Source organism: Ostrinia furnacalis, unplaced genomic scaffold (assembly GCF_004193835.3).
Source record: "Ostrinia furnacalis isolate ACB-3 unplaced genomic scaffold, ASM419383v2 OfSCF5687, whole genome shotgun sequence".
Lineage (NCBI taxonomy): Eukaryota > Metazoa > Arthropoda > Insecta > Lepidoptera > Crambidae > Ostrinia > Ostrinia furnacalis.
This window is the reverse complement of record NW_021135926.1, coordinates 2789-29904: the sequence shown is the minus strand read 5'-3', so window position 1 is coordinate 29904 and position 27116 is coordinate 2789. Positions and strand designations below refer to the sequence as shown.

Here is a 27116-nt window from a genome sequence, read left to right as displayed (position 1 = left end):
GTGATTTCCTTCTGCGTATCAACGTTCATCACTAAAAGATAAATTAGTAAAAAAATAATGACCAACGACCAATGCTGAGGTTAAAAAAAAATCACATTTCAAGCTACATATCAAGGGTTCAAGTTTCACTTGAGACAGTTAATTTAAAAAAAGTTAAAATTTATTTTCATTGCACAACTTACTGTCAGACATCTTACATGTAAACAAATGTAATAAATTATTATGTGATATGTAATTAAGTATTCATGAACTTCATATTTCAAACAAACATAGCAAAAGGTCATAGGTCATGTTGAAGTCCTTAGAAAAAGTTTGACTTTAAAAATACTTATTTACATTATAGTATATTCTAGTCGTCATGTCTGTTCATATTCGTTTTGGCTGACTCTATATTCGTTACAACTGACTACCCAATTGTGTGCCCACCTTAACCACTTTCACATGACTGTAATGCCTCGTACGCGTTTATGTCCCACCATTATAACTATCAGCTACTGAACTTATCGAGTGTCATGTTAATGCTACTTTGTCATTAGTTAGAGAAATATAGAGATCATTCTTTATGATTTATTGAAGGTTTCTGTGATCGATTTGTAACTCAAGAAGTGGTGATAGGTTTGATTTTTGTAGCAGGTTGATAAAATAAGATTAATAGTGATGTTATTACAAATAGTGCGTCGTAAAACTAGAAAAGATGCCACAGTATGTAGTTAGTTTGGCCGTTGCATTATCTGTAATATTTCAAAAGAGTCTATTGTAATAAAACACAATTCTAACAGTTCCAGATCAAATCGATCAACGAGGAGATTCGTTGTATGGAGACCGCGTATGAAACTTGGCACATGATGAAAATAGGTAATCGCCAGTTCTGTTACTTGAACTTGGCTGGACACGCTACCACATATCTAGATACAGATTATAATTTATAGATATTGTAAATATTGTATCCAACAACTTTTATTACGAGAAGTTCGGCATTTTTATCTAAAANCAGCTATGCTAATTTCGGCCAAATTGACTAGAAGACTCTCATGGCATTATCTTCGCTTACTTTATAGTATGCTATAAAGTTTTAAATTGATAATTAAACATTGAAATGCCCAATTAATTACGATTATGTATGTACCTAGTTTACTTTAGAACATAAAAAAAAACACGATAAAATTGCTATTCTCGTTTATTTATATCACAAAGTATAAAATATTTACATCTAATTTTTAATAAGTCTACAACTTGGTTACTCACAAGGTATTGATTTTATTTGAGAGATGGCATCTGCTTAACTCACTAGCAAATGTTTCTATCACAGTTTAATATTTTTATATCATTAATTTTAAACCATAGTTTAATGGTTTTATTCATTACTTGCATTAGTAATAATAATAATAATAATAAATCTTTATTTTACTCACACAAAAAATCGAACAGAATTACATAGTGAATGTATAAGATACGTTTGATGTTCATTCTCGTGTGAGTCTGATGCCTATGCTAGGTATTTAGTATACCTGTATTACAGGTCATCAGGCTCCCACCACCTCAGGTCCATTAGTAGATAAGTATTAATAAACCTACATGTAGTACAGGTTGTTTAGGTTTAGACTATAAGTAACTATCCGACTGTAGAAGGGGGTTACGTTTATGAATTATCTGAGGTATTTATTTACTGAATCCAAGGTTTCTCAAAACTGTTACTATGATCATGAATGTTTTCAGTGATTAAGCATCCAACAAAGCAATTTTCTAGAATGTTTCTTTAAGGTCAAAAATTAATAAAAACTAACCTGTTTAAGGGTTAACTTATGACGTTCAAACCAAATAAAAAACCAATCTATGCATTCTTGCTCTTGCCCTATTAGTAAAATCTAATAGCTTTGTTTAACCCTAAATTACTTGAGCTTTGTACAATGTTACCACTAATACGGTCCAGTAGACCCTATCGATTGTTATTGTCTATCCTTTGTGGGCAGCAGGCTGGGTAGGGCTCGGAAAGGTTGCCCATCCTGAAGAAGCCGGGGTCGTTGTCCGATTGACAGCTGGAAATTTAAAAAAATCTAGTTAATATAGTTTTCAGCTCTTGACAAAATAATAAGAGAAATAGGAACTACTGTCCAAAAATATTTGAAGGTAATAATGTACATAATCTGATTAGATTAAGCTTTGGTATCAAAACACTGTTCATAGGTAAAACGATATACGGAAAACTTATTGAAAGCATGTATTAATATGAAGCGTAAAAATGAAACGAAGAAATAACTTCAAAAATGTTCAAATCAATAAGTGATTTTTCTGAAAACTTAAAAGACAAAATATATTTTATCACAATATCGTGGTAAGTACAAAGTTTAAATAATTTATTATACAAAATTAACGATAAACACTTACGTTGTTTTCTCAATAAACGCCTCATAATCTTCTTCAATTTCTATTCTTTCTTCTTTGGCACCAGTATCTATGCTCCTTCTCTCTCTGTGTAACTCATCCAACTTCACAACTTTACCCACTCTTTCTAACTTCACCTTTTTCCTTAGCGAAAAAGGTTTGAATAATTTTGCCTTTTCTTCAAAATGCGCTCTCACCTCTTCCAAAACCTTTGCTGGTAACGGATCTGTCTGCCATTCTGGCTTTTTATTATGAAGCTTACCATTCAACAAGCTTTCAAGTAATTTGCTATCTAAAATGTTAGCTTTTTCCTCCTCTGTTTTTGCTTTGAAATCAGTTTTGGGTTTTGTTTGTTCTTTATCAGGTTTTGTGTCTGTATCAGCTATGGTGTTGTCTGGAGTCAGTTCATTGTTAGTCTTTGGTGGTACATTATTCTTGTTGTTGACATCAAATCGAGCCCATGGGTTTTCAGCGTAATTTATATTGAAAGGANATGTGTCATAATTTATAAATAAAACAATTTGCTAAATATTTTCATGGCTTTATTTAAGATTTGGATTATAAAAAATATATGTTTATGTAAGCAACTACTCGTATAGATTGACGAATCGTATGATTGGGCTTTATACGTGGCGTAGTTTTGCACATACGCCTATTTGCCTAAAATTTTATTTTGTATCTAATGGAAAAAAAATTTTTTTTTCTTACTGATGTTATAGATTAGAGCAAAGTGAAATCATTGCTTAAATAATTGGAAAAAGGCGTAAGCGGCAGTTTCGCCCTTATACGTAGGAGCCATCGATATCGCGTTTTCTATAAATTTAGGTAGGTAATTAATTAATTTTACAATTAAGTTAAGAACAATTTATAAATCAATTAAACGTCGCCTCCTTGAAAATTCAAACTTATAATTTCGGTTTCGATAATTCACAAAAAAAAGGTTTTTTCTAACAGACTGCGTAATATTTATAAATTAACTAGAGTTCACGATGATTTGCCCATATTGCATAATATTTTTGTTGCTTGTGTAATGTGCATGTAATTATTGTGTTAAAATATCAAAGTCATTAAAATTGGCTCGGCGATTAACACAAACGTTTGTTTACCTATTTAGACTGCTACATTAGCATTTAATACTAGACATGTGTAGTCGCTTGCTAAACACTGTAACTACCAAAACTTCTCACCTTAAGGGTCATAGCAGACTTATCAACTCGGAAAGGGATCAACACTGTATCGCCTTTTGCGCGCTGTCAACCCCGAGGCGAGGCGTTTACGTTACGGTGCGAATAATGCCCGTATTCACTATTACTCTCAGTGTGCGCTTGGACGCACAAGACACACGAACCAATCACAGAGCTCTATTCAACGCTGTGGTTTCGATTTGCTGTTTCACTTAAGCAAGCATCGTTTGTGAATACGGGCGTAAAGCCTTGATCACACGTAACGAGCAAACGGGCGAGACAGTGCTCTCGGCCGAGTACTCGGTGTTTATGAACATTATACGCCGAGTGCTCGGCGATGCGCTCGAGTATGTGACTCGCTCACCCAACTGTCTCGACCGAGTAAACATTTTACTGTCTCGTCCGTTTACTCAGTACCTATGTGTGATCAAGGCTTAAGTGTGCGTTGCAGTATGGGGATTCATAAAAAGAATACAGACCGCCTCGAATCGTAGCCGTATCAACACGGCTACGATTCCTTTCCGTGTTGATAAGTGTGCTCCGTCCTTTAGGCCCGCCCTTTCCTGTACGATGAAACGTGAACACGTTGCTCCCTGTTTGAACAAGTCTTGTCCTGTTGGATTTATGATAATTTGGTTTCCTCACCCGTCGCATTCCTGTTTATTCTGCGTGTGGATTGTTGGGTCCCGTATGTCTTAGATTTTATGTGAAGCTTTAATTGATTCCAGTTTTTGTGAGGGTTAAACAGTGGGAAAAGGAAACCACTGCCTACTGATGCTTCTGTGGTGCATAATCTTTTCTTAAAGGTTTTAAACCTTTGTTTGTCACCTGTCATCCGCTTTGCAATGGAGGGAAGTCGAACCTTAATTTCGAACTCCTCCTATGTTCTTCTGATTAATTTCGTTCCGGGTCCAATGACAGTTTAACTTTCCCCCGGGACAAACTTGACCTTCATTGGTTGGGTTTTTGTGGCGGTCAAGCTGTAGAACCTGGCTACACAGGAGTTGCAGTGGTGGGAACGAGAGGTGGGAATAGTCCCGTCCGTACTGATGCTTCTGTTATCTTCTGATACATTTCTCATCATCATTTGAACTGAATTTCATCACTGTGGTGTATAAAAAGTGAGGTTAAGATACATTGTACAAAATTGTAATTGTTATCGCAAAATACATTATGTGGAGTTTCGATACCTAATCGAAAGCCTCGGACTGCCTAAGGCGGGAATCGAACCCACCTTTCGCATGCCGGGCGACTGCTCTTCCATATAAGCTACTTAATGCTAAAATTATAAGTAGATAGGTATACCTATGACGTCCGTCCATGCTTAGTTAAAAGACTTAGGCTGGGTTGCACCATCATAATTTAACTTTGACAAACGTCAAAAATCTGTCAAACTCTATACAAAAACACCGGTTATCGTTATAGTTACGGACAAATTTAGGTGGTGCAACTCAGCCTTAAAGATATCTTCTCTGAAATCATAAACAAAACAATTGGACGGCGAACTTACAACGACAAGTCATAGTCATAGACAATAACCGACTTATGGCACCGACTATAAATAAAATATTTTCTAACGTTTAATGAACCGAACACAAAGCCTTGTGAATTATGCCCAAACATAATTCATTGTTTGTGAATACAATAGATTTTAACAAGATATAATAGGCACAATTACTGAGGCTGGAATTTCATTACGCTTCCGTGTGACCCCCACCGGTTTTCAATTTATAGTCCGGGAGGCCGTGACTAAAATACTTGAAGTTTAAAAAACGAATAAAAATAATAAAAGTAACCTACTAACTTATAGATAGATATGTCATACTTACTTTATTGTACACTGTTTAAGACACATAATATAAGATGCACAAAAGAGACGTCACAATAAAATTTTGGTGATATTATGGCGACTAAGCGATCTCTTCCAAACAACCTAGAGGACAGACAGTTGACCTAGATCATGAAATAAAATTTTATCTTTCAACAATTTTAGGTACATTTTTAATTAAAGTAGTTAGGGATTCTAGTAATTTTTTATTGCACTCTTCAGTATTCACCATTTAGTGTGCAAGAAAGTTAATAGAAAGATAATGAGATAAAACATTAAAAGGTCATTTATTTCCTGCAAATAGGCTATCGAAAAGCGCTTTTGTAAGTCTCAGTATAATTTCCACTACTACTCCTTATCACTGCTTCAGGATAACAAGTGGTTCAGTTCCAAGAAGAAGCATATTATGTAGTACTTCGAGATATTACGTAACTAGCTCCCGGACTATCATCGACGGAATGATTTACGTAGTTACAAAATTAAGCCATTGTAACCGTTCCAAGTGTTACAGTTACGGCGTGTAAAACGATATCTTTTGATGTTACTACTATTAAGTCGGTCACAGATGGAATTAAGAACACCTTATTTTGGTGACATAAGGACATAAGTTATTTGATGACTAGAAGTTCTAATTTGGTAATATTGTAGTTGTGGCATTAGTTTTAAGAACCATATTAAATTCAATGCTTTTTGGAAACCCGCTGACTTGGAGTATATTTATTTAGTTTAGCCATGAGAGAGAATAAGCAATGCATAGGTAAACTCTTTCATTATGAAACCCTTCGTTCGTTCGTTCGTTTCAGCCGAAAGACGTCCACTGCTGGACAAAGGCCTCCCCCAAGGATTTCCACAAAGACCGGTCCTGCGCCGCTCGCATCCAGGCACCTCCCGCGACCCTCACTAGATCGTCGGTCCACCTAGTGGGAGGCCTGCCCACGCTACGTCTTCCGGCTTGTGTACCCTACCACAGTTTTAAATGTTTATATTACTTCTGTTTTGGCAGCTATTTCACATTTCTATATCTCATAATATTACAGTAATGTGCAAAATAAATTATGTATTCACTTAAATGTGTTTTAAAAAGACCTTACCATGCAAACCACGAATCGATTTTATTTAATTGGGCAATCTATGTGCAAAGTAAAAATCAAAGCAAAAAAGCTCAATTTCCCTTGTGAAATTCATTACTACACACTTAAATAATGACACACTATCAAACTGTCGTTATACTGTCACAACAGAATCATTGTGTTCACGCATAGTTTCGTCCGACAAAACACGGGTAGTACAAAAAAGGGAACAACTTAACCCTATCAAGGATCAAGGACAGGTAGAGAGACCCTGCTCAAGAATTATCAATGAAGTTGGACAAATATTTCACTTGGCCACAACTCAAGTAGGTCAGACACTACAAATCACTGAGTTTCTTGCGCTACCTACTTAAGGTTCGGCCAAACCAACGCGATCACACGCGATCAGCCGGCGTACAGCGATGGCGACCAGACTTAAATGCATTGATCACCATCGCTGCACGCCGGCTGATCGCGTGTGATCGCGTTGGTTTGGCCGAACCTTTAGTTGTAAAGTTAGTGGGGCTTTGAATTTTAACAAGCTTAAACTTAGGGCTGAGTTGCACCATCTTATTTTAATTATAATAAACGTCAAAAGTGCGTCGAACACCATGCAAAAACACTGATTAAAATTAAATTAGTAATTAAAGATTTTCAGCGGTAACTCGACGCGACATTAAAGCGCCCAGTATTATTTGATAGTTTTTTGAGTTTATTTTTTGTCAGGTTTTTTTTTTTAATTTTAAATTTAATTTTTTCTTGCGTGCAATATAAGGTGCATGCAAGATAGTGCTTGCTGTTCTCTTTATGCTATGCCCCAGTCTCCTCCAAGGATGTTAATCCCTTAATGTCAAAAAACAAATATACGAAACGTACCCTAAAAGGTCGGATTAAGCATGAAATGGGTGTAATATAAAAAGTGGACCGAGGATAAAGATAACTGGCGACAATAATCTTTGGTTTTGGGGACATGATAGTTGGGGGTTTGATAAAAACACGGATTATTATGTTTTGACCTGTGTCTGTGGGTGATCAAAAATGTTGGAAGTCAAAATTGAGATACTACATTATAAATAAATAAATAAATATCCTTGGACATTTTTACACTACGCTTCTAGTCCCAAACTAAGCAAAGCTTGTACTATGGGTACTAGACAACGTATATAAACATACTTAAATACTTTTTTTGTAAATACATACATATTATAAAAAATAGTAAAAAGGAACGATATCCTGACCCGTCTAGCCAATGTCAGTGAGATATCTTGGTGGACTAGACAAAGAAGTAGAAAAAAGCGGTTTTTGTGCACTAAATCACAAGATTCAATCAAAATCCCAAACTTTAATCCAAAAGAGCTCAATTTCCTCCAAAACGTTACTCATTTCGGCGACAACGCTTCAAAAAAAGGCAAAAATTCTCCAATCTCTGCAACTCAAAGGAAACCCATTTCCGAGTGAAGACCGGCGCTCGACATATCTTTATTTGGAGGCGCCGATAAAAAAATAATGTCCAACATTAAGGGAGAACTTAATTTAAATATTTCTGACGCAATCCACCCTCTCTTTCGCACGCAAAGGAGGTGGTATAGCGTTGTTCTTGTCTGGAGGAGCGCGATAAGTTAGAGACGCACCAAGTTAAATGCTTTTTTAAGTGAGCCTCGTGTTTGGGGCGTTTTGGAGAACAGACCACTTGTATTTCAGACGCTGCATATAGTATTTAATTAGCTTAATTTATAGTAAGAGGTCTCCAAGTCATTGTCTGGAGAAACAAAATATATTGGGACAAATGGAAGGCAGACGTGCTTGACGAGATGGTCGGACGCGATGAGGAAGACGGTGGCCGGGAGTTAGCATCGTGCAATCCACACAGCTTATGACCGCAGTCTGTTGAGGGACACTATGAGTGGTCGCGAACTTCATCAATGAGGGGACCGAGGAAATATATAGTAAGAGAAATTCAAAAGCTTTTATAATATTATATTTATTTATTTAATTTATAATGATGCTATAGAGATGGTGCCTCTCTGTGTAAAATCTATTGTATTTATTACAGGCATTATACTGAGTCATACTACACATTACACCTAAGTGATCCATTAGTCACCATCAGATGATTTATATAAATACGTTTATAATTTAAATAAATGCTCGTTTTCTGTCGCTCAGGATAAAAACTCTGTATATCCAAGACCACTCACGTCAACGTTGACAGACATACTTCAATGTTTTTATAATAGCGATTTAAAAAATTAAAATAATATAAAATAAAAGTTAGGTCAGGCCTACCTACTTTTGAAGCTATTGAAGATTTTCTAACCGACGCTTTTTTGCGGTCCAGTGTAGATGAGATTAAAAACATATTATTTAGTGCGGTGTCTACAGCTCTAAGTTGCCTACAACGGCATGTTAGGACTGTTTTTGCTCTAACAAAATGTAACGACTTTTATGGGGTTGCCCCATTAGAACAATGGCTGTTTTATGGGTTCGACCGTCGAATGGCGACGGTAGGTGCTCTAATTTGATAAGTGGGCTGCGATCATTGCGATGGGATATCGTTTGCTAATGAAAGGCTTGGGTGAATTTGGTAATGCTTACTTGAATGTAGCCATTTTGTACCTTTGGGGATGGAGAATTGGACTCTTGTAGGGTTGAGACATTTAGGTTTGTCAAGTTGATAAATAATAAGATGATTCTATGAATCGTAGAGATTTTTTTTACGCATAACAAGGCAGTTATTTGATCACATTCGCAGCTGATGTTAAGTGGGATGCAGTCTAGGATGGTACATATCTGCCCTGTAAGTGCCTATTCCGTCTCGCCTTGAAAAGGCCCGGATTATAGATAGTCTTCGGGAAAGACAGCAGCAGGCAGCGAATTCCAGTCCCTAGCTGTACCTGGAACTGACAATAAATGCTCGATGGACTGACGACTTTAATAAGATAACTAGCAGTGACTTATGTCGACGAAGCGGAAGATCGTGATCGTAGCGTTCTTTGAAGGATTACTTAGTTTAAAGTAGGTTTCTTTCCAGTTTCTCGTGATTCTAAGAAATACGATTCTATGCTAGCTATGGTGAGCACTAAGCTAATAATCTGATTGAGCTATGTTACTAGGATGGTTATTATCACCAGCTAAGGCTGGATTGCTATTATTCATTCCAATCCAAATCCGTCCTATGACTATGTTTTATTGTGTTTTTCATCATAAAATATCATAATAGGTATCCATAACTAGCGGCCGCCCGCGACTTCGTACGCGTGGATCCCGTTTTACCCCCTTAGGGGTGGAGTTTCGTAAAATCCGTTCTTAGTGAGCACCTACGTTCGAAAAGGAACCACCATGTAAAATTTGAGACTCCTAGCACTTTAACTTTCTGAGATTTCGTGATGAGTGAGTGAGTCAGTCAATCGGTGACATTTTCTTTTATAATGTAGATTTTTGATGCTTTTAAACTTTCATTATTGTTTAATAGTCTTTTAACTACCTACCATAGAACTATGTTTCCGCTTGCCGTCCTGGAGTTCAGAAAAGAAAATTCGTTTCGCGACCCTCTCGTCAGCCATACGCCAGATGCTCTTAAAGCCAGACCAGCAGCGGCTATCACCTACAACTACATCAGCGGTGTCCTAACGTGTCGACATTGTTCGCGCACGTTTACCAACAAGATTGGCTACTGTAGCCATGTGAGGGCACATGATAGGGCAGCCCTGCGTAGCCCTCTTATTGCGGACTAAAGGAATTTTGTCGCAGTTACCGTAGCCGAAAGCGGCTTGGGAGTATATATATATAACTATGTACTACTTCGGATCGTATTTTTAAGGATTCGGATCGGACATAAAAATATACGAAACCGCTCTAACAATCTTGTATTGTTCTCAACTTAAAATACACTTACTCACAATTTTATTTCTAAAACACATGCATCTCATCAACAAAATGCATACAAAAACAAATATTCCCGGAAATCACCTTAACCCTTTACACGCCGCGTCATAAATTCTCATTTTTTCTTATTTGAATAAAAAATCTTCAAAGCACATTTTTCAATCGCCATGTGGGGGCGAGTGGTGCTATCTGATTTATTAGGTCGGTTTTTTGGTGATTAATTTTAAATTAGGTGTTATCTACACCGTGGGACTTAATTGGAGCTGTTCTAATGCATTTTTAACAAACTTGTTTTACAATGGTCGTAGCAATGTTAAGTGGTTTTATTCAAATAAACAGTTATTTAAACAGAAATATCTATAACTACTGTCTGCATTTTAAAAATCTTAATTTTTTTGAAGTTTCTGAAAATTAGCATAGAATTCTTTGATAGATATCAGGCAAAACTTAATAATATTTTAAATTACTCAAACTTCAAAATTAAAAGTCTACATTTTGTCTGATCGAAGATAAGGCGTTTATAATTTTAGATAAAAATCAGTTCTTCTTTTTGGGATCTTTTCTTAGGGATTTACAAACACTAAGATCTCAATTCTAGTGTCAGACTGGAAGAGGTTCAAATAACCTTACTTTATACAGTGTGAGTCACGTTAAAGTGTACATATGAAAATAGATGAAACTAGACCTATTTTTATCGACAAAAAAGAGGTCAAAAAATTTTTGAGATTTTTTTTTAATTTTTTATAGAATTTTTTTTCTTCAAATTACTTATTGTAAAGAATACGCAATAACTTTTAAACTAAGCGGTATATCCTGATAAAATAAAAACAGTAATAATGCTAAATAACAGGCGATACTAAAAAAATACATAGAATACACAAAAAATGCCAACAAATAATAAAAAATGAAACTTTTTGAAAAAAATCTGCTTAAAAATTCGTGTTTTTTTGGTTATTTTATAAATTTCTCTTAGTTTAAAAGTTATTATGTTTTCTTTACAATAAGTAATTGAAAGAAAAAAAATTCTATAAAAAATTAAAAAAAAATCTCAAAAAATTTTTGACCTCTTTTTTGTCGATAAAAATAGGTCTAGTTTCATCTATTTTGATATGTACACTTTAACGTGACTCACACTGTATAGCACACAATTATTACGAATAATTAACTAGTTTACTTTAGATAGAACATGAAAAAAAAACACGATAAAATTGCTATTCTCGTTTATTTATATCACAAAGTATAAAATATTTACATCTAGTTTTTAATAAGTCTACAACTTGGTTACTCACAAGGTATTGATTTTATTTGAAAGATGGCATCTGCACAACTTACTGGCAAATGTTTCTATCACAGTTTAATATTTTTATCTCATTAATTTAAAACCAATAATATTAATGGTTTTATTAATTGCATTAGTAGATAAGTATTAATAAACCTACATGTAGTACAGTTTGTTTAGGTTTAGACTTTAAATTAACTAACCGACTGTAGGAAGAGGGTTATGTCAATGAATTATCAGAGGTATTTACTAAATCCAAGTTTTCTCAAAACTGCTACTACTGATTTATGAATATAAATCACAAAATGTTTTCAGTAATTAAGTATCAAACAATGCAATTTTATGGAATATTACTTTATGGTCCAAAATTAATAGAAACTAACCTGTTTATAACGTTAAATTATAACGTTCAAACCAAATAAAAAACCAATCTATGCTTTCTTACTCTTGTCCTATTAGTAAAATCTAATAGCTTAGTTTAACCCTAAATTACTTGAGCTTTGTACAATGTTACCACTAATATGGCCCAGAAGACCCTATCGGCTGTTATTGTCTATCCTTTGTGGGCAGCAGGCTGGGTAAGGCTCAGAAAGGTTGCCCATCCTGAAGAAGCCGGGGTCGTTGTCCGATTGACAGCTGGAAATAAATAAATACAGTTATTATAGTTTTCAGTTCTTGACAAAATAATAAGAGAAATAGGAATTACTGCCCAAAAATATTTGGTAGGTATGTAAAACGATGTTCGGAAAATTTAATGAATGCATGTAATAAGATCGTATTTAAAGAAATGAAGAAATAACTTTAAACATTTTCCAATCAACAAGTCGTGATTTCTCTAAAAACTTAGAAAATAACATTTTATCAATCTTAGTATAATTTTTCGAGTAAAATTAAATATTATACGAAATTAACGATGAACACATACGTGGTTTTCTCAATAAACGCCTCATAATCTTCTTCAATTTCTATTATTTCTTCTTTGGCGCCAGTATCTATGCTCCTTCTCTCTCTATGTAACTCATCCAACTTCACAACTTTACCCACTCTTTCTAACTTCACCTTTTTCCTTAGCGAAAAAGGTTTGAATAATTTTGCTTTCTCTTCAAAATGCGCTCTCACTTCCTCCAAAACCTTTGCTGGTAACGGATCGGTCTGCCATTCTGGCTTTTTATTATGAAGCTTACCATTCAACAAGCTTTCAAGTAATTTGCTATCTAAAATGTTAGCTTTTTCCTCCTCTGTTTTTGCTTTGAAGTCAGTTTTGGGTTTTGTTTGTTCTTTATCAGGTTTTGTGTCTGTATCAGCTATGGTGTTGTCTGGAGTCTGTTCATTGGTAGTCTTTGATGGTACATTATTATTGTTGTTGACATCAAATCGAGCCCATGGGTTTTCAGCGTAGTTTATATTGAAAGGGTAAGAGCTTACGTTATGTGGGATGTATGAGAATGGATATGGAAGCAACATTGAGGGTTGGATCTGTTTTTGGGTTTCAACTGTAAAAGGTCGTTTTAATACCCCACCATAGTTTTGTGGTGGGGGTGGGTAGCTCTGAGGTGGTGGATAATTTACTGGGGGCAAGTTTTGTGGTGGCGGGTAATATTGGGGAGGTAACGGAGGCGGGTATCCTGCTGCCACATTTTTACTGCATGGAGGTTTCACATAAGGTGGTGGGGGTTGAGGGTGAGGCTGTGGAATATAAGAGGGGTAAACAGGCTGAGGCTGTGCTTGAGGGCTGTAAGCGGGATGAATATAAGAAGACTGCCTTTGAAAGTTGGATAGTGGGTAGTAATATGGCAGCTTTCCGAAATCAGTTCTTGATAAAGGACCCGAGAAGTACGTGCTGGGATTGGCTACAGGTTGAGGTTGGACTGTTGTAGGTACAGTATTTGACCCTTGGTGCTCCATGTCTGGCTTATGATATTTATTGACAGGATCATACCAATATGAACTATGTCCACTGTTAGATCTAGCTTTGAAATTTTGCGCAAACCTCATCGTCTCTTCTATTATATTCTCTGACGTCATCTTGTCCATTTCTTTGTAAATATCTTGCGCTAAATTGTAAATGTCAACTATAGCTTCTAAATCACTCTTTTTGACGTTGTGCAGCATATCTGATATAGTTTTAATTTCGGTTCTGTTAGAAATCTGTCACCTCCTTCTAAATCGATCTTTTGTTTTAGTCTTTCTTGGATGTTGTTCAACTCATCTTGGAGTTGGGATTTAAAACGAGTCTTTTCAATTCCATTATCAGGTGCGTTGACAGGTATTAGAATTTGCGGGGTGATGTTACTAGCAGAGAATTGTCCATCTGCATCTGCGTCTACGTTTCGAGCTTCGGCATTTTGAGTTAGGTTGATTTTAGTGAGGTTCAGTTCTCTCAAATGGACCTGCGGTGTCACCTTTTTTCTTAATTTGCACGTGTAGTTCCCGCAAAACGTTGTGGAGGGCCACGTACTGTTTGCTGGATGAAATTTCCCGGTGTCCGGATCTCTGCAGTAGTAAGCTGAAATTTTAATGCACATTAATTAGTTCGTGCTGCGGCGCTCGTTGTTTTGAATTATCATCTGTTTTTGTTATTAAGAGTAATGGCAAAGTACAATTAGCTAGTTTTCGATTGGAAAATGTTGTCATAGAGGGAAAAACGTGATACCTAATATAAATTAAGTACCTATTGTGTATCTTTTACTTGCTATGAAAGCTAGAATAATATATTTCTAAATTTTAGAAATAACTTGTCACTTGGAAAATCACCAAATCAAACTTTAGCTCCTTCTAAATTTTAATCATGATTATTTTTAAGGTGGTCGAATTCTTTATATTTTTTTATTTATTTTAAAATAACTTCTTTGATATTGTTTACATTTCTATTGATTTTTTAATTGAACATTTAATGGTAGATAATAAAGATTGTAACAAATTATAGCCTCATTTATTTCCCGCACATTAACAAATAATTAACCTTTTTTCTTTTGTCTGTTATTTCCCAAAACTTTCAACTAGATAGCGCCCTAAAAATATTCAAACACAAATAAATTGAGGCATATTCATTTGTTGTCAATGAACTACCCTCAAAAGACATTCACAAAATACCTCAATTGATTAGGATTGATGGTGTTTTTATTATGAAAAGTGAAAACGGCAACAAACACATTGGAGTGACACAATGGCATACTAAACGGTATTGTTGAACACAATGGCTCGCGTCATTCATTTTGATTAGCACTAAGTGTTGAAAATAGCTGATTATGGACATGATATTGAAAGATATTGATTGGAAATATAACCCAGTCATATCTTTTTTAGGAATTACGGTTCTTAAGACTGTAAAGAGAAGGGATAAGGGTGGAACTATGTATGTATTGAACTTTAGCATGTATCAATTGTTCGTAGCAACCATTTTGTAGTAACGGTAGAGTGGCTCCTTCTGACACAGGTGCAAATGCACTAAGAATAAGTCAACCTTTGTTTTTAGTTATAAGAAACTTTGGTACTGAAACAAAGTTATTTATTATGTATGTCATGAGACTATGTGCTGCCATAATTTTCATAATTTTCACAGATATGGAGTGGGGTTCTATGCCAGTCTCTATATCCCTGAACTGAAATCCTAAAAGCTATAAATGAATAGGCGTTTCTGGCTTGCCCAGAAATCACTCCATTTATTTCTAATATTCAGATCGCAATATTTATTCAGAGCCGTAGTTATGGTAAGTACAGGTCATTAGTATTAATTTATCATCAAATTTTTAGGTCACACCCTAAGGTTGTAACTCCAAAAGTAAAAATATTATTTACCTACCAATTTAATTAAACTTCATGATATAGGTAGGTACACTGTTTTGATTCCCATATAAAACATGCTACTTAAGTCTCTGTAATATAATACAACCATTTTCTTGGATTAATGAAATATGAGTGCTTAAGAATTTGTAAACCTCATACCCTGAACTAATCGAGGCAAATTCTAATAAGCCTTATTATTTTAATGTTCAAATTACTACTTTCAGAATTTACAAAACATTATTCAAAGGAAAGTGTGTTGATTAGACACATGATTCTAACTTTCAGTTAAATAATGTGTTAGAAGATTATCCTAATTTTGGGTTATATAAAAGTACTCTTCCAATAATAATTTACACAGAAATTGATTTAGTAAAGTGTCAAAACATTTTAAATAGATAAATTATTCTCGCTGTCTCTCATAACATATTACATAGGCTTTATAGATTTAGCAATCCTAAAGTAGATAGATATGGAAGAGTGTTATGTTATAACCCAATCTAGTTTAGATTGTTAGTTAAATGAAGTAGACTACAAATTATACCACAACATACATATTTTTAAAACACTGCACATTTCACAATCTAAGCAATAAATACATACCCTTGCCAGACAACGCGGTAACAGCACTTATCCCACACAGAATAAAGACCAAAATCCTGCGTATCTCGTCCATTTTGTAAGGCACATAAGATGCGCACGCGTCGCTTCCGCGGACAGACTGACTGGCACTGAAAATGACAGTGTTTGGAATTTATTGTTTTGGTTTTGACGACGTTCGCTATTTGATACAGATTCTCAAAGTATTGATGACTTTCTCTATTAATTAACAAGGAGGTTATATTGGTTACGTGTTCCTGAATAATTTTCAGGCGAAAATTGAGTTTGTGCTTCTGAGAGCACGCTATTCGGGCGGAGGAATTATTAAACTAGGTACTTAGAGATTTATAATTCTGAGTGCCTAACTAAAGAAATGATTATTTTTATAGAACCTGATTCTTTCTATCTAATTAAGATATTATGCGTCAGTCTCTCCAAATCGTAATTAGTAAAAGCAAAATTACACGAGTAGGTTAGGAGGAACTAACTTCATAAAAATATTATTGTCAGCACATTTGCAAAGAATGAATTAAAATTAGTTTTTTTGACACTTGACTACAACTTAGGTAATTGATTCTATATTTGAGCAATACTTACTTAATTATTAAGAAATAACTTTCAGATTTAAAAACTTTCCCGTTTTCACCATCAATCCCTAATTTTGAGGTGACCCCTATGGTAACACATAACAGGAATTTTGTTTTCATAATTATGGGTCACTTCAAAATTAGGGATTGATGGTGAAAACGGGCGTAAACGTGTTAAAAATAACTTCATAACAATAAGCCGCAATATGAATCTAAAAACAGTGACGTTCGAATTCACAAAGCAGGAAAATTATTAAATGCTCCTTTACACAGAGTTCAAAACAATAAGGCTATAAATAAGCCCATTATTGCTATAATAGAGTATCTTGGAAAGCTATTTTTCCGGGACCCATAAAGTACAACAACTTGAAAAGTGGATCGACGTGTATTGCAGTGGAAATAGTGGAATAGAGCGTTGTGTACCGACTTGCGACAAATAAATAAGAGCATTATAGACATAATAGAAGTTGATGCAGTCTTTCACAAAAATGTTGTACTTTTGACCTCGTTAGTTTACAAACCATTTTATTTCTTTAAAGTTTCCCGGTGAGTACTAACTAATTCGTTCGTTCGTTCGTTTCAGCGAAATGACGTCCACTTTTGGACAAAGGGCTCCCCCAAGGCTTTCCACAATGAACGGTCCTGCGGTGCCCGCATCCAGGCTCTTCCCACGACCTTCACCAGATCGTCGGTCTACCTAGTAGGAGGCCTGCCCACGCTACGTCTACCAGCCCGTAGTCGCCACTCGAGAACTTTTCTGCCCCAACGTTTGTAACTAAAAATATTCCAGTTGATAACGAAGTGGTCGGTCACAGACCTATAAAAGGCACAACCGTGGTACAGCAGGCCAGGGTAAAACCTTACAACTGGCACAGGTATTGTGGAGCCCACAATAACCTCTCAATAACTCAATTGGAGCTTTGTAAGGTGAATAGTGACGTACCTACCTAGTTAACCGATTGAAAAAAGGAGGACAATCGATCATACTATTTCGGTTATAGGTATTCACATAATTTTAACTTGAGATGACGTGTAGCTTATATCGGTTAGTTTTAAAAGGACATCATTGATTAACTTCTAGTTTATTCAGGCACACTTTAAGCGAGTCTGATGTCGGTTTAACTGTTTTAGTGCAAAGTTAGGTTTCAGTAAAGGTTTACTGTTTATCGAGACATTTTACTGATTTTGCAAGATAAGCTCATACATTTTCCGTCTAAAATTATTGATAAGATTTTATCACACCATTATTGAAATTTTAATGATAAATGTACTGACTTTTGCAACCAAATAGTATGGATTTCGTTCAGTGAAAGCAATATATGTAGTTTACTTTTACAAATTATACGGTGTTTCACTGTCGACCTTCGACCTCATGGTTGAACATGATTTATATCATAATTTTGTCAATAGCTATCTCATTTACCTCTCTAAGAATTTATATTTTTATCGATATCGATAAAAAATCCGTTTCTCCTCACTACCTGTCCGGCAAACTTCCCAATAATAATAATGCCTGACAAAAGAACTCGGCTTCTATAGATCGCTGGAAACTTGTTCAATGCCCTCCATTTTGTTCGTCTACTCCAGAGCTTGGTTGTTTTAACATGTTCTGGGTAAAATAATAATTATGATTATTAAGAAATCGTTGGTTTTTGGCAATTAAATACTGTTTTGTAACAATGGGGAAGACTACAAGGCAGTATTAAAAGATACCTTCCATATTTATGGTGCTCTAAGGTTTAAGAGTTGGTGATTTGAGATTTCTCCTTCATTAGTTTGATTGTAAGTTGTTGCAATTCACGAAGGCGAGTGAGCTTTACATGTGTGGTGGCTTGCTACTGTTCGTTTTTCAAAAGTTTTCATAGATATTACACTATCGTTATGTGCATGTACACGCACACAAGTAAAGCTTACTCGCCCTCGTGAGTTGCAAGAACTATGCGGTGAGCCCATTCGTAACACAAGCATTTAGCTTAGTACGAGGGGCTATAAGTAAGTTGTGCAATATAAATTACTACGAGTAATCGTTCGTTCGTTTCAACCGAAAGACGTCCACTGCTGGACTAAGGCCTCCCCCAAGAATTTTCACAAAGACCGGTCCTGCGCCGCTCGCATCCAGGCGCCTCCCGCGACCTTCACCAGATCGTCGGTCCACCTAGTGGGAGGCCTGCCTACGCTACGGCTTCCGGCTCGTGGTCGCCACTCAAGAACTTTCCTGCCCCAGCGGCCGTCAGCTCTACGAGCTATGTGCCCTGCCCACTGCCACTTGATTTTAGCGATTCTGCGGGCCTCATAAGAAGGCTCAAGGTGACCCAAAGGGCGATGGAGCGTGCTATGCTCGGAGTTTCCCTGCGTGATCGAATCATAAATGAGGAGATCCGTAGGAGAACCAGAGAGTGACTACGAGTAATAAAAAAAAATTAAAATGATAAAAACAGAAGAATGTTTGAGAACCACTGTCCATTGAAATTAGCAAACGTGATGGAATACGATCTATGCTATCAAACGATCGAGGGACATTCGATCTAATTGATACGTTTAGATAAGCCTTTAGATAGATAGATACTTAGATTGTGTGGCATTCGTTACTAGGTATTTCTAGACTGGCTGTGCCCGCGACTTCGTACGCGTGAAAATTGATTTTGAATATATTTCCCGTTTTTGCAACATTTTTCTTTATTGCTCCACCCCTATTGGCTGTAGGATAATGTTATAAGCCTAAAGCCTTCCTCAATAAATAAGCTATCATACACAAAAATAATTTTGCAAATCGGACCAGTAGTTCCTGAGATTAGCGCGTTCTACCAAACAAACCTTCAGCTTTATATTAGTACTTATACAGGGTGTTGATTTCAATCCTCGCCATATTTATTTAGGTGATCTATTATGACTTACATAAACGCATTATCCACAAAAAAAATTACAATCGAAAGAGGAATGTTTAGCGAATATTTTTCGTGTGACATCAATTGAACTGTGGCTCGCAATAATGAAATAAGTTTACGCTGCGGCACCATCCAGATACGCGGATCGCTCGCTTATCATGTCGGATAGCCTCTGAAGGAAGCCACGTAAAGTAGGTAGTGTAAATAGTAATTTTTCTTCGACTGACTAAGTTAAAGTTCGTTTAAAATTTTTTTCGAAGTCAATTTTTTTACTGATTCGTGATCAGAGTAAGCTACTTATTGAACTCCCTAAATATGGCGAGGATTGAAATCAACACCCTGTATAAAGTATAGAAGTACATATAGATAAGGGACTATCCGAGTTTTGGACCTTTCTCTTTGACAAGAACTAATCTGGGTTTAGGACTAAATTGTTTTAGGACATCTTTGAAATCTAATTTAGTGTTACACAGTCTAGGCTTTAGGAATTTTATCTAATAGGTATGTGTTTGTTAAAATATTGAGCGGATTTTTATGAAAACTTTTTCATAGTAGGTATAACCAGAAGCCGAAATTCCAACGTATAAAAATATGTAGGTATTTTTTGGGACCTATATTTTCATTTAAGTGAAAATATTTTTTTCATATTATGCCTCGAACGGAAATACAAGTAACTTACTCGTATTATTTTATTGTGTATTACCTACATTACAATTAAAATAACTACATAGTTTGTTAATACAGTCACGCAGTGCATGAACTAGTAGGTACCTACCTAATTAAAATTAACTAAATTCTATTTATTTTCTTAAAAAAAGACAATCTTCTTCCATTATTTTTAACGCATAACCGCATCATAAATTAATTCATAACGAAATACCATAACTCTATATGAGAAGAACTTTAAAAACAAAACAGACAAACAAGCCGGTCGTTTACAAGCGATTTAAGGCGCCTCCGTCGGCGATTTGTACGTTTCAACACTTAAGGGTGTGACGCCCCGCTGGGCGCAGCGCGTGTCAGCGACGAGCGCCACAGAGTTGCGATTATAAGGTTTATAATTATTTACTATATCTACATGTTATGTCTTACAGATATTATTTATTATTGTGTTTTATTAGCCAATCAAAAACACTTTAAGTAAGTTTTTCATAAATAATGTACATTAGTTATTACTTTTTATAAGATTTTTTACATTGTTTACTTACTTAAGAAACGGTTACCCATAAAACCCTTTGTACTTGGTGAGAAAAAGTAGCTTAATAAACATCGCTAAGAAGGTATACCTAATTTCATTTCTTTGTTTCGGAGCTGTAAACGTGAAAAGATACAATAAACAGGCCAACGGTTACCTATTTACTTCGCATTTTTAATTTTCTTGTTTGCGTATTTTGCTTTACTTAATAAATGACATCCACTGCTGGGCAAAGGCACCTCATAGGGATTTCCTAATTGACCGGACCTGCATTGCCCGTATCCAGCGACTTCCTTTCTTCACTAGGTTTTCTTTCGACCTGCTCTATAGTATTTACAGAGTAATTTGAAAGATATTTCCCGCGTCAAGTTGAATCCCTATGGCGTCCCCACTCCTTGACCTATCATCGCGTTGCCCCCCGCCGCGACACATTAAAGTATGATTCTTTCGTCCTTTCGGGCTGTTTGAATTGTGAGAAGCGCCTTAATATCCTTCACGCTTGATTATTGGGCTCAGGGTTGGCGATAGACTTATTTTCGTTTTTTTTTTGCTTTTTAATCGCAAACATTTATTAGACCTGGTTCAGATACGAGTAATAACCGCTCGATTACTGAGTGGTTCTCATTCGCGAAGCACTGAGGTAGTAACCGTGCAGTTACGGTTCGACAAAAATGTTTAGCAACTGTTCAGCAACCGATTATCGCTGCCTGTATCTGTCTATATCACTAGAGATACGCAACAAACAGCAGGCTATTTACGGCGTGACTATGCACACAAACCTCTCAAAGGTAGCAGGAAGGCGCTGGATGCAGGCCGCTACCAACCGCGCAATATAGAAATCATTGGAGAGACTCATGTTCAGTAGGTAGTGCACATCTTTCTAAAATGATGATGATGATGACATTAATTTGTAAAATATTTTCTACGACAAGTCGCATCTCCATGGCGTACCATTGCCCCCCGTCGCGACACATTACAGGATGATTCCTCGTCCTTTCGGGCTGTTTTGATTGTGAGAGCCTTAATATTCTTCACGCTCGATTATTGGGCTCAGGGCTGGCGATCTGAGTGTAGATAAGGCTTTGTAAAGGGTTTTTTTGCACGGCGTTATTGAATTTTGTGACCCTTAGTATTTGAGGTCTTAAATTGATTAATCGATAAAAATAATTGCTACCAACCGCTTTTGATGTTCATAAGTGCCACTTGTGGTCTAAATTGAATAAATATTTTTGATTTTGAGGTGAACACAAAAAAAATCTTAAAACTTGATTTGAATCAGTCATAGATTTTTTCTTTATGATTGCTTTAAATTATGGAAATTCAAACATTATAAGACCTCGATGTATAACTTGAAATTGAACAGCTTTGTTCTGTAATAAGATTCGTATTACAGAACGAATTTAAATTAGGACTTACTCTATTTATTTAATAATTATCCTTAGAACGATTGATAAAATTGTCGGTAAAAATCCATAGTGCTGGCAAAAAATAAAACATAATTATGTGATCAAATAAAAGAAAGTAATAACAGGCTTAATATTTAATTTTTAGCGTTAAGAGTTGCATCTCATACTAATTTGGAAATTATAAATAAGTAACTTGAAAAAATCTAACTGCCTAAGGCGGGAATTGAACCTACGTTTTCAGTTTATTTATAATTATCAAAATAACAGGCTTTATTTAAAAAAAGCCCCTGATAGCATCTACTCCCCTTTAAAGTTTTCTTTACAACTCAATTTACTTTTCTTGTGCAAATAAAGAGTTATTATTATAACCTGTCATTGTTCCTAATTGGTACACAAAATATGAGTCCATTAAAAATACAACAAATGACTACAATACAATTTGCAACAAGTATTAAAAACGATAAGTTATTTAAAAATTTACAGCAGCACATCAGCCTATACCTACATTGTTATTGCAAAAACACACTTATTTCGACCACATAAAATGCATCAGTGTAAAGCTTAATGTGCCATCGTCAGGACTCGAACTGCCAACCCTGAAGTTTACCGTTAATTATGAAGGCGGTTATTTTAAATCATTCTTCAGTTATTTTTAACGATTGTGGAGTTTAATAAGATTGTTGAAGGCTCTAAATTGGGTTCTTCTTTTTAAACTTATTTTAATGGAGTAAATTCCTTATTCTATAAAGTCATAAGTATTATCCCTGTGGTATTTATTTCTGTTAGTTGACCCGGCGAATTTCGTACCACCACCATTTAATAATCATCAAAAATAAAGTAGTTATTCTAATGGTGAAAAAAATGTATAATTAATTATAGAAAATAATTGTAGACCTACCAGAATCTCATAGCAAACAAAAATATTGGAAAAGTGTAGATTTTTTTATAATATTATAGATACCTAGGTGACATGCAATGTTTGCCACTTAGTGCGGTGGGACCATGGTTAAAATAAATTACCCGTAGACCCACTGGCAAACACTGTTCAGAACGGTGGGACAACGGGTAAAAAAAATTACCCGTGGACCCACCAGGGGGACATGTTGGGGGGACCACGGGTAAAATCCGTATAATTTACGACGATCTGTGACACACTGAATTTCACGCGGGTGAAGCCGCGGGCAACAGCTAGTTAAGTTATATTTCTTCCAATAATTACATTAAACTATGATCATACTAATAGTAGTGCTTAGTACACTATCATTTAATTTTGCTCGCCGTGGGATTCGATCCCTCAACTTAGACGCAGCCCTGTAAATGCTATTCTTTTCCCATAATTAAAACAGCGGTTATTTTAAATTATGCCACGGTTATTTTTAACCTTTGTAGAACTGTAATAAGTTGAGTGTTGAAGCTTTTGAATTGTGAGCTTGAATAATTATTTTTAATGGCTCTTAAAGTTGGTAGAAAACATTATTTCTTTAAATTGCTTAGTGTTTTATGTGTCATAAAGTGACTGCAACGTAATTGTTGAAGTTGATGTTATTTTTTGTAAAAATTAGCTGTTCCCGCGACTTCGTACGCGCGATAATAGTTTGAATATCTAAATATTATAACTCAAAGGTGACTGACTGACTGATTGACTGACTGACTGACATTTTTTTTTTTTAATGTGATAGGAGGCAAACGAGCAAACGGATCACCTGATGGTAAGTGATTACCGTCGCCCATAGACACCCGCAGACCCAGGGGCGTTACAGGTGCGTTGCCGGCCTTTAAGGTAAAGATACGCTCTCCTCTTGAAAGCTTGCAGGTCGTATGACATGGTGATCTATCAACGCACAGCCCAAACCACTGGACCGATCGGGCAAGTAGATGTTATGACGTAGGCATTCCGCTAAGAAAGGATTTTACGAAACTCCACCCCTAAGGGGCTAAAACGGGATCCACGCGTACGGAGTAGCGGGCGGCCGCTAGTAAAATATATTTTGCAACATACTTCTTTACTGCTCAGCCCCTATTGTAAAATGGGCTATCCAACACAAAAATATTTTGTCAAATCGGACCAGTGCAGTAGTTTCTGAGATTAACGAGTTCAAGCAACCGGTGACAAAATTCTAACTAAATTAACAACGTCTTTACCATTTTCTTTTCTTCAAAGTTATTTATTCAACCAACGTCTTCTTTACAACATAATTGCCTGTGTTGTTAGTCGTTTTTTGCTGACTGTACATTTCCTGGTATCCGTACGTGGTTTATATCAGTGTACAGATAAATCAGATCGTATCGCACCGTCAGCAGCGTTGGTTAACAAATAGATACGGTTCGGACTGATAGAGGGGGGGTGTTAATGTAGTTGTACGAAAAGCTGTTTAGATTTCGTTTTTGTTTTGGTTCGTTTAATTGCCTTACGATTCATGTTATACTAAAGGCGGGACTACCCACTAAAACCCGACGGTGTCCACCGGAGTCCAATGTAACGGAGCCGCGAGTTGTCCTAACGTAGTCCAAGTCAAAATGTTGTTTACATTTAGAAGTCGTCCTATTGAAAAACAGTACTAAATCCGTATTCACGTGTCATTTCGATAGAACGATTACTCGATAGGTTCGCAACTTAGCGATTTGTCATTTTTGACGTTTTCACCGGCATCCGATTATAAACCAAACTTCAAAATAGGTAATCGGTGAATACCGCGGAGGTACGATCGAATACGCATAAAAACGAAATCGAAACAAAATCGGGCGTTTAATACGTGAATACGAAAAGTGACACCAGCGATCAAATCGCTTGCATGTCGTTGAAGTTTTGATACGTGAACGAGGCCACTGGACATTCATCCAGTACCTACTGTAGCCTCATCTCGTAACAGAACTTCAACGACAACAAATCGTTGAATGCGATCCTATCGAGTAGTCGTTCTATCGAAATGGTCCTTTTGAATACGGATTTAGAACTGTTTTTCAATGGGACGACTTTATAAATCTATCAACGTGGAAGGCATGGCAGGCCGCTACCAATCGATCAACATGGAAAGCATTGGGGGAGGCCTATGTTCATCAGTGAATGTCCTATGGCTGAAATGATGATGATGATGACGTAACAAAACTTCAATGACAACAAATCGCTGAGTTGCGATCCTATCGAGTAATCGTTCTACCGAAATGACCCTTGTGAATACGGATTTAGAACTGTTTTTCATTGGGACGACTTCTGAACGTCAGCGAGATCTTGACTGTCAAAATACGTGAATTAGGCCTACTGCTCTCTTGCCCTGTGCATTCGCTACGTGCGTCCGCACAGAACTTAGGCGCCTATAGTGGAACAGTACAATGGACTGCAAACAATACCTCCTAATGTACATCGTCTTGGAAATATACCTTAGACATGCGATCCACACATTTCGATCGGATTACTTGGCTATTTGCACTTTTTAGTTGATTGTGGGATCCGATGTTATGGAATTCAGTTTTGAGGGTAATCTAAGTTTTGTAATAAATAAGAAAGAGGTTTGTTAAAGATAGTAAACCTCTAACAAACACTACATTGGTAAGAACCACTGTGAAGTTTTATAATATTAGAAAAAGGCTTGTTGTTACCTGTATTACAAGTAAAGTTCTGAATTTTTTAACGACTGTTTTTCATGGATGAACACTGCATAGACTGCAATCAGACCTGAGTATTATAAAACTGCAATCATAATGATAATAACCACAAATAAATATGTTTTTTTGTCATTGTTGAAAGGGAAACATAGGTAAGTACCTACTCTACACTTCTGAACTTATCTCTTTTTCACCTCATACGAGAAAAAAATTGCATGTCACTATGCACAATTGCACGTATTTTTTCAGTGAATTTAGCTCTCAAACAATACGTATTCTCCATTGCAAGAGTTGTTAAGTAGCACAACACATAAATAGTCTTTATTTTTTCTACAAAAAGCCGCATTATGCCTCGTACACCTCGGAAAACATACCCCACTTCCCACGTTGTCGGTTACCCTCTTAATTACTTGTCCAACATAAACGTCACAATCCAAACGAAGATTTAGAGCACGTCACATATTCTGAACAGTCATTAACACGAAATTATCTGTCTGCTTTGCGAAAATAAACCCTAAGTTGGGGGGTTAAGAGCTAATTGTTTAGGTGTAGAACTGGTAGCGTTTAGTATAATTTATGTTCGCGTTCGGTTCTTACAAAGCGTTATTTTAACGGCGATGTTAAAGGGAGTACACATAAAACAGGTAAATTACTACGAGTAATATTGGTAGCAGCTTAATTCTTTAAAATAACCTGTAACTTTTGTAGAGTCAGAATGATTATTGTAGATAGCTTTATTTTTTAGAATGTTGCATCTGTTTCGTAAGCCTTACTAAATACTTGTATTCTGTATTGTTTTTATTTTTCAGTAGACAAGACATTATTGTTGATAACATTAGTTTAAAAATACTATTTAATATCTTTCTATTTTCTTATATTTAATTTTGAAAATACTGTAGTTTTTTTTTAAGTTCGTTATGCCATCTAGTTATAATCTTCTTTTCCACTCTACTCACTTGAATATTTATTTATTTATTAATTTTATTTTATTCGGATAACCAACAGCAATACAATACAAATAATGGGACCTTAAATTATGTATCTGCTTAGCCATTTATAGGTAATCGCAAATGAATATTCCAACATTAAACCTTAAAATATCTTCAAATTGACATTGCAATCATCATTACCAGTCAAAACAGTCCATCTCTGCCCTAAAATATTCGCGTAAAATTAAATTCTCTTTAATATTTCGTTCCAAGCTTAAAATAGCGAAACAATATTTGAACAGCGAAGTTTGCCCTGCACCGTGAGCGGAGGGCTCAACTTTAATAAACGCTGTGAACTAGTCAAAGGGACTCCGTAACTCAAAAAGTGAAAGGTTATTAGTAGAATAAAGAGTTTAAAATTGCTATAAATTCATTGTGACAGGCGTTTCATGTGTTTCAAAATTGGTGCTTCGTGATTTTAGATTTTATGCCCGAAAATA

At 35.8% G+C, this 27116-nt stretch overlaps 1 protein-coding gene and 1 pseudogene across 1 annotated transcript; both read right to left on the bottom strand.

Moving 5' to 3' along the window:
- Window positions 1-1936: 1936 nt before the first annotated feature.
- LOC114361396 (uncharacterized) lies at window positions 1937-4830 on the bottom strand. The gene is made up of 3 exons (XM_028316395.1): window positions 4801-4830; window positions 2386-2798; window positions 1937-2036 (listed from the first exon to the last, which is right to left on the bottom strand). The coding sequence occupies exons 1-3, from the start codon at window positions 4828-4830 to the stop codon at window positions 1937-1939; spliced, it is 543 nt and encodes a 180-aa protein (XP_028172196.1).
- A 7334-nt stretch (window positions 4831-12164) lies between these two features.
- Window positions 12165-16119, bottom strand: LOC114361395 (uncharacterized; annotated as a pseudogene).
- Window positions 16120-27116: the final 10997 nt, after the last annotated feature.

Coding starts and splice junctions, on each gene's coding strand:
- LOC114361396 (XM_028316395.1), bottom strand. CDS start 4,830: ATGGAAGAGCAGTCGCCCGGCATGCGAAAG. Junction 2,799..4,800: donor AGTCGCCCGGCATGCGAAAG/GTGGGTTCGATT, acceptor GTACCACCAAAG/ACTAACAATGAACTGACTCC. Junction 2,037..2,385: donor GCGTTTATTGAGAAAACAAC/GTAAGTGTTTAT, acceptor TTAAATTTCCAG/CTGTCAATCGGACAACGACC.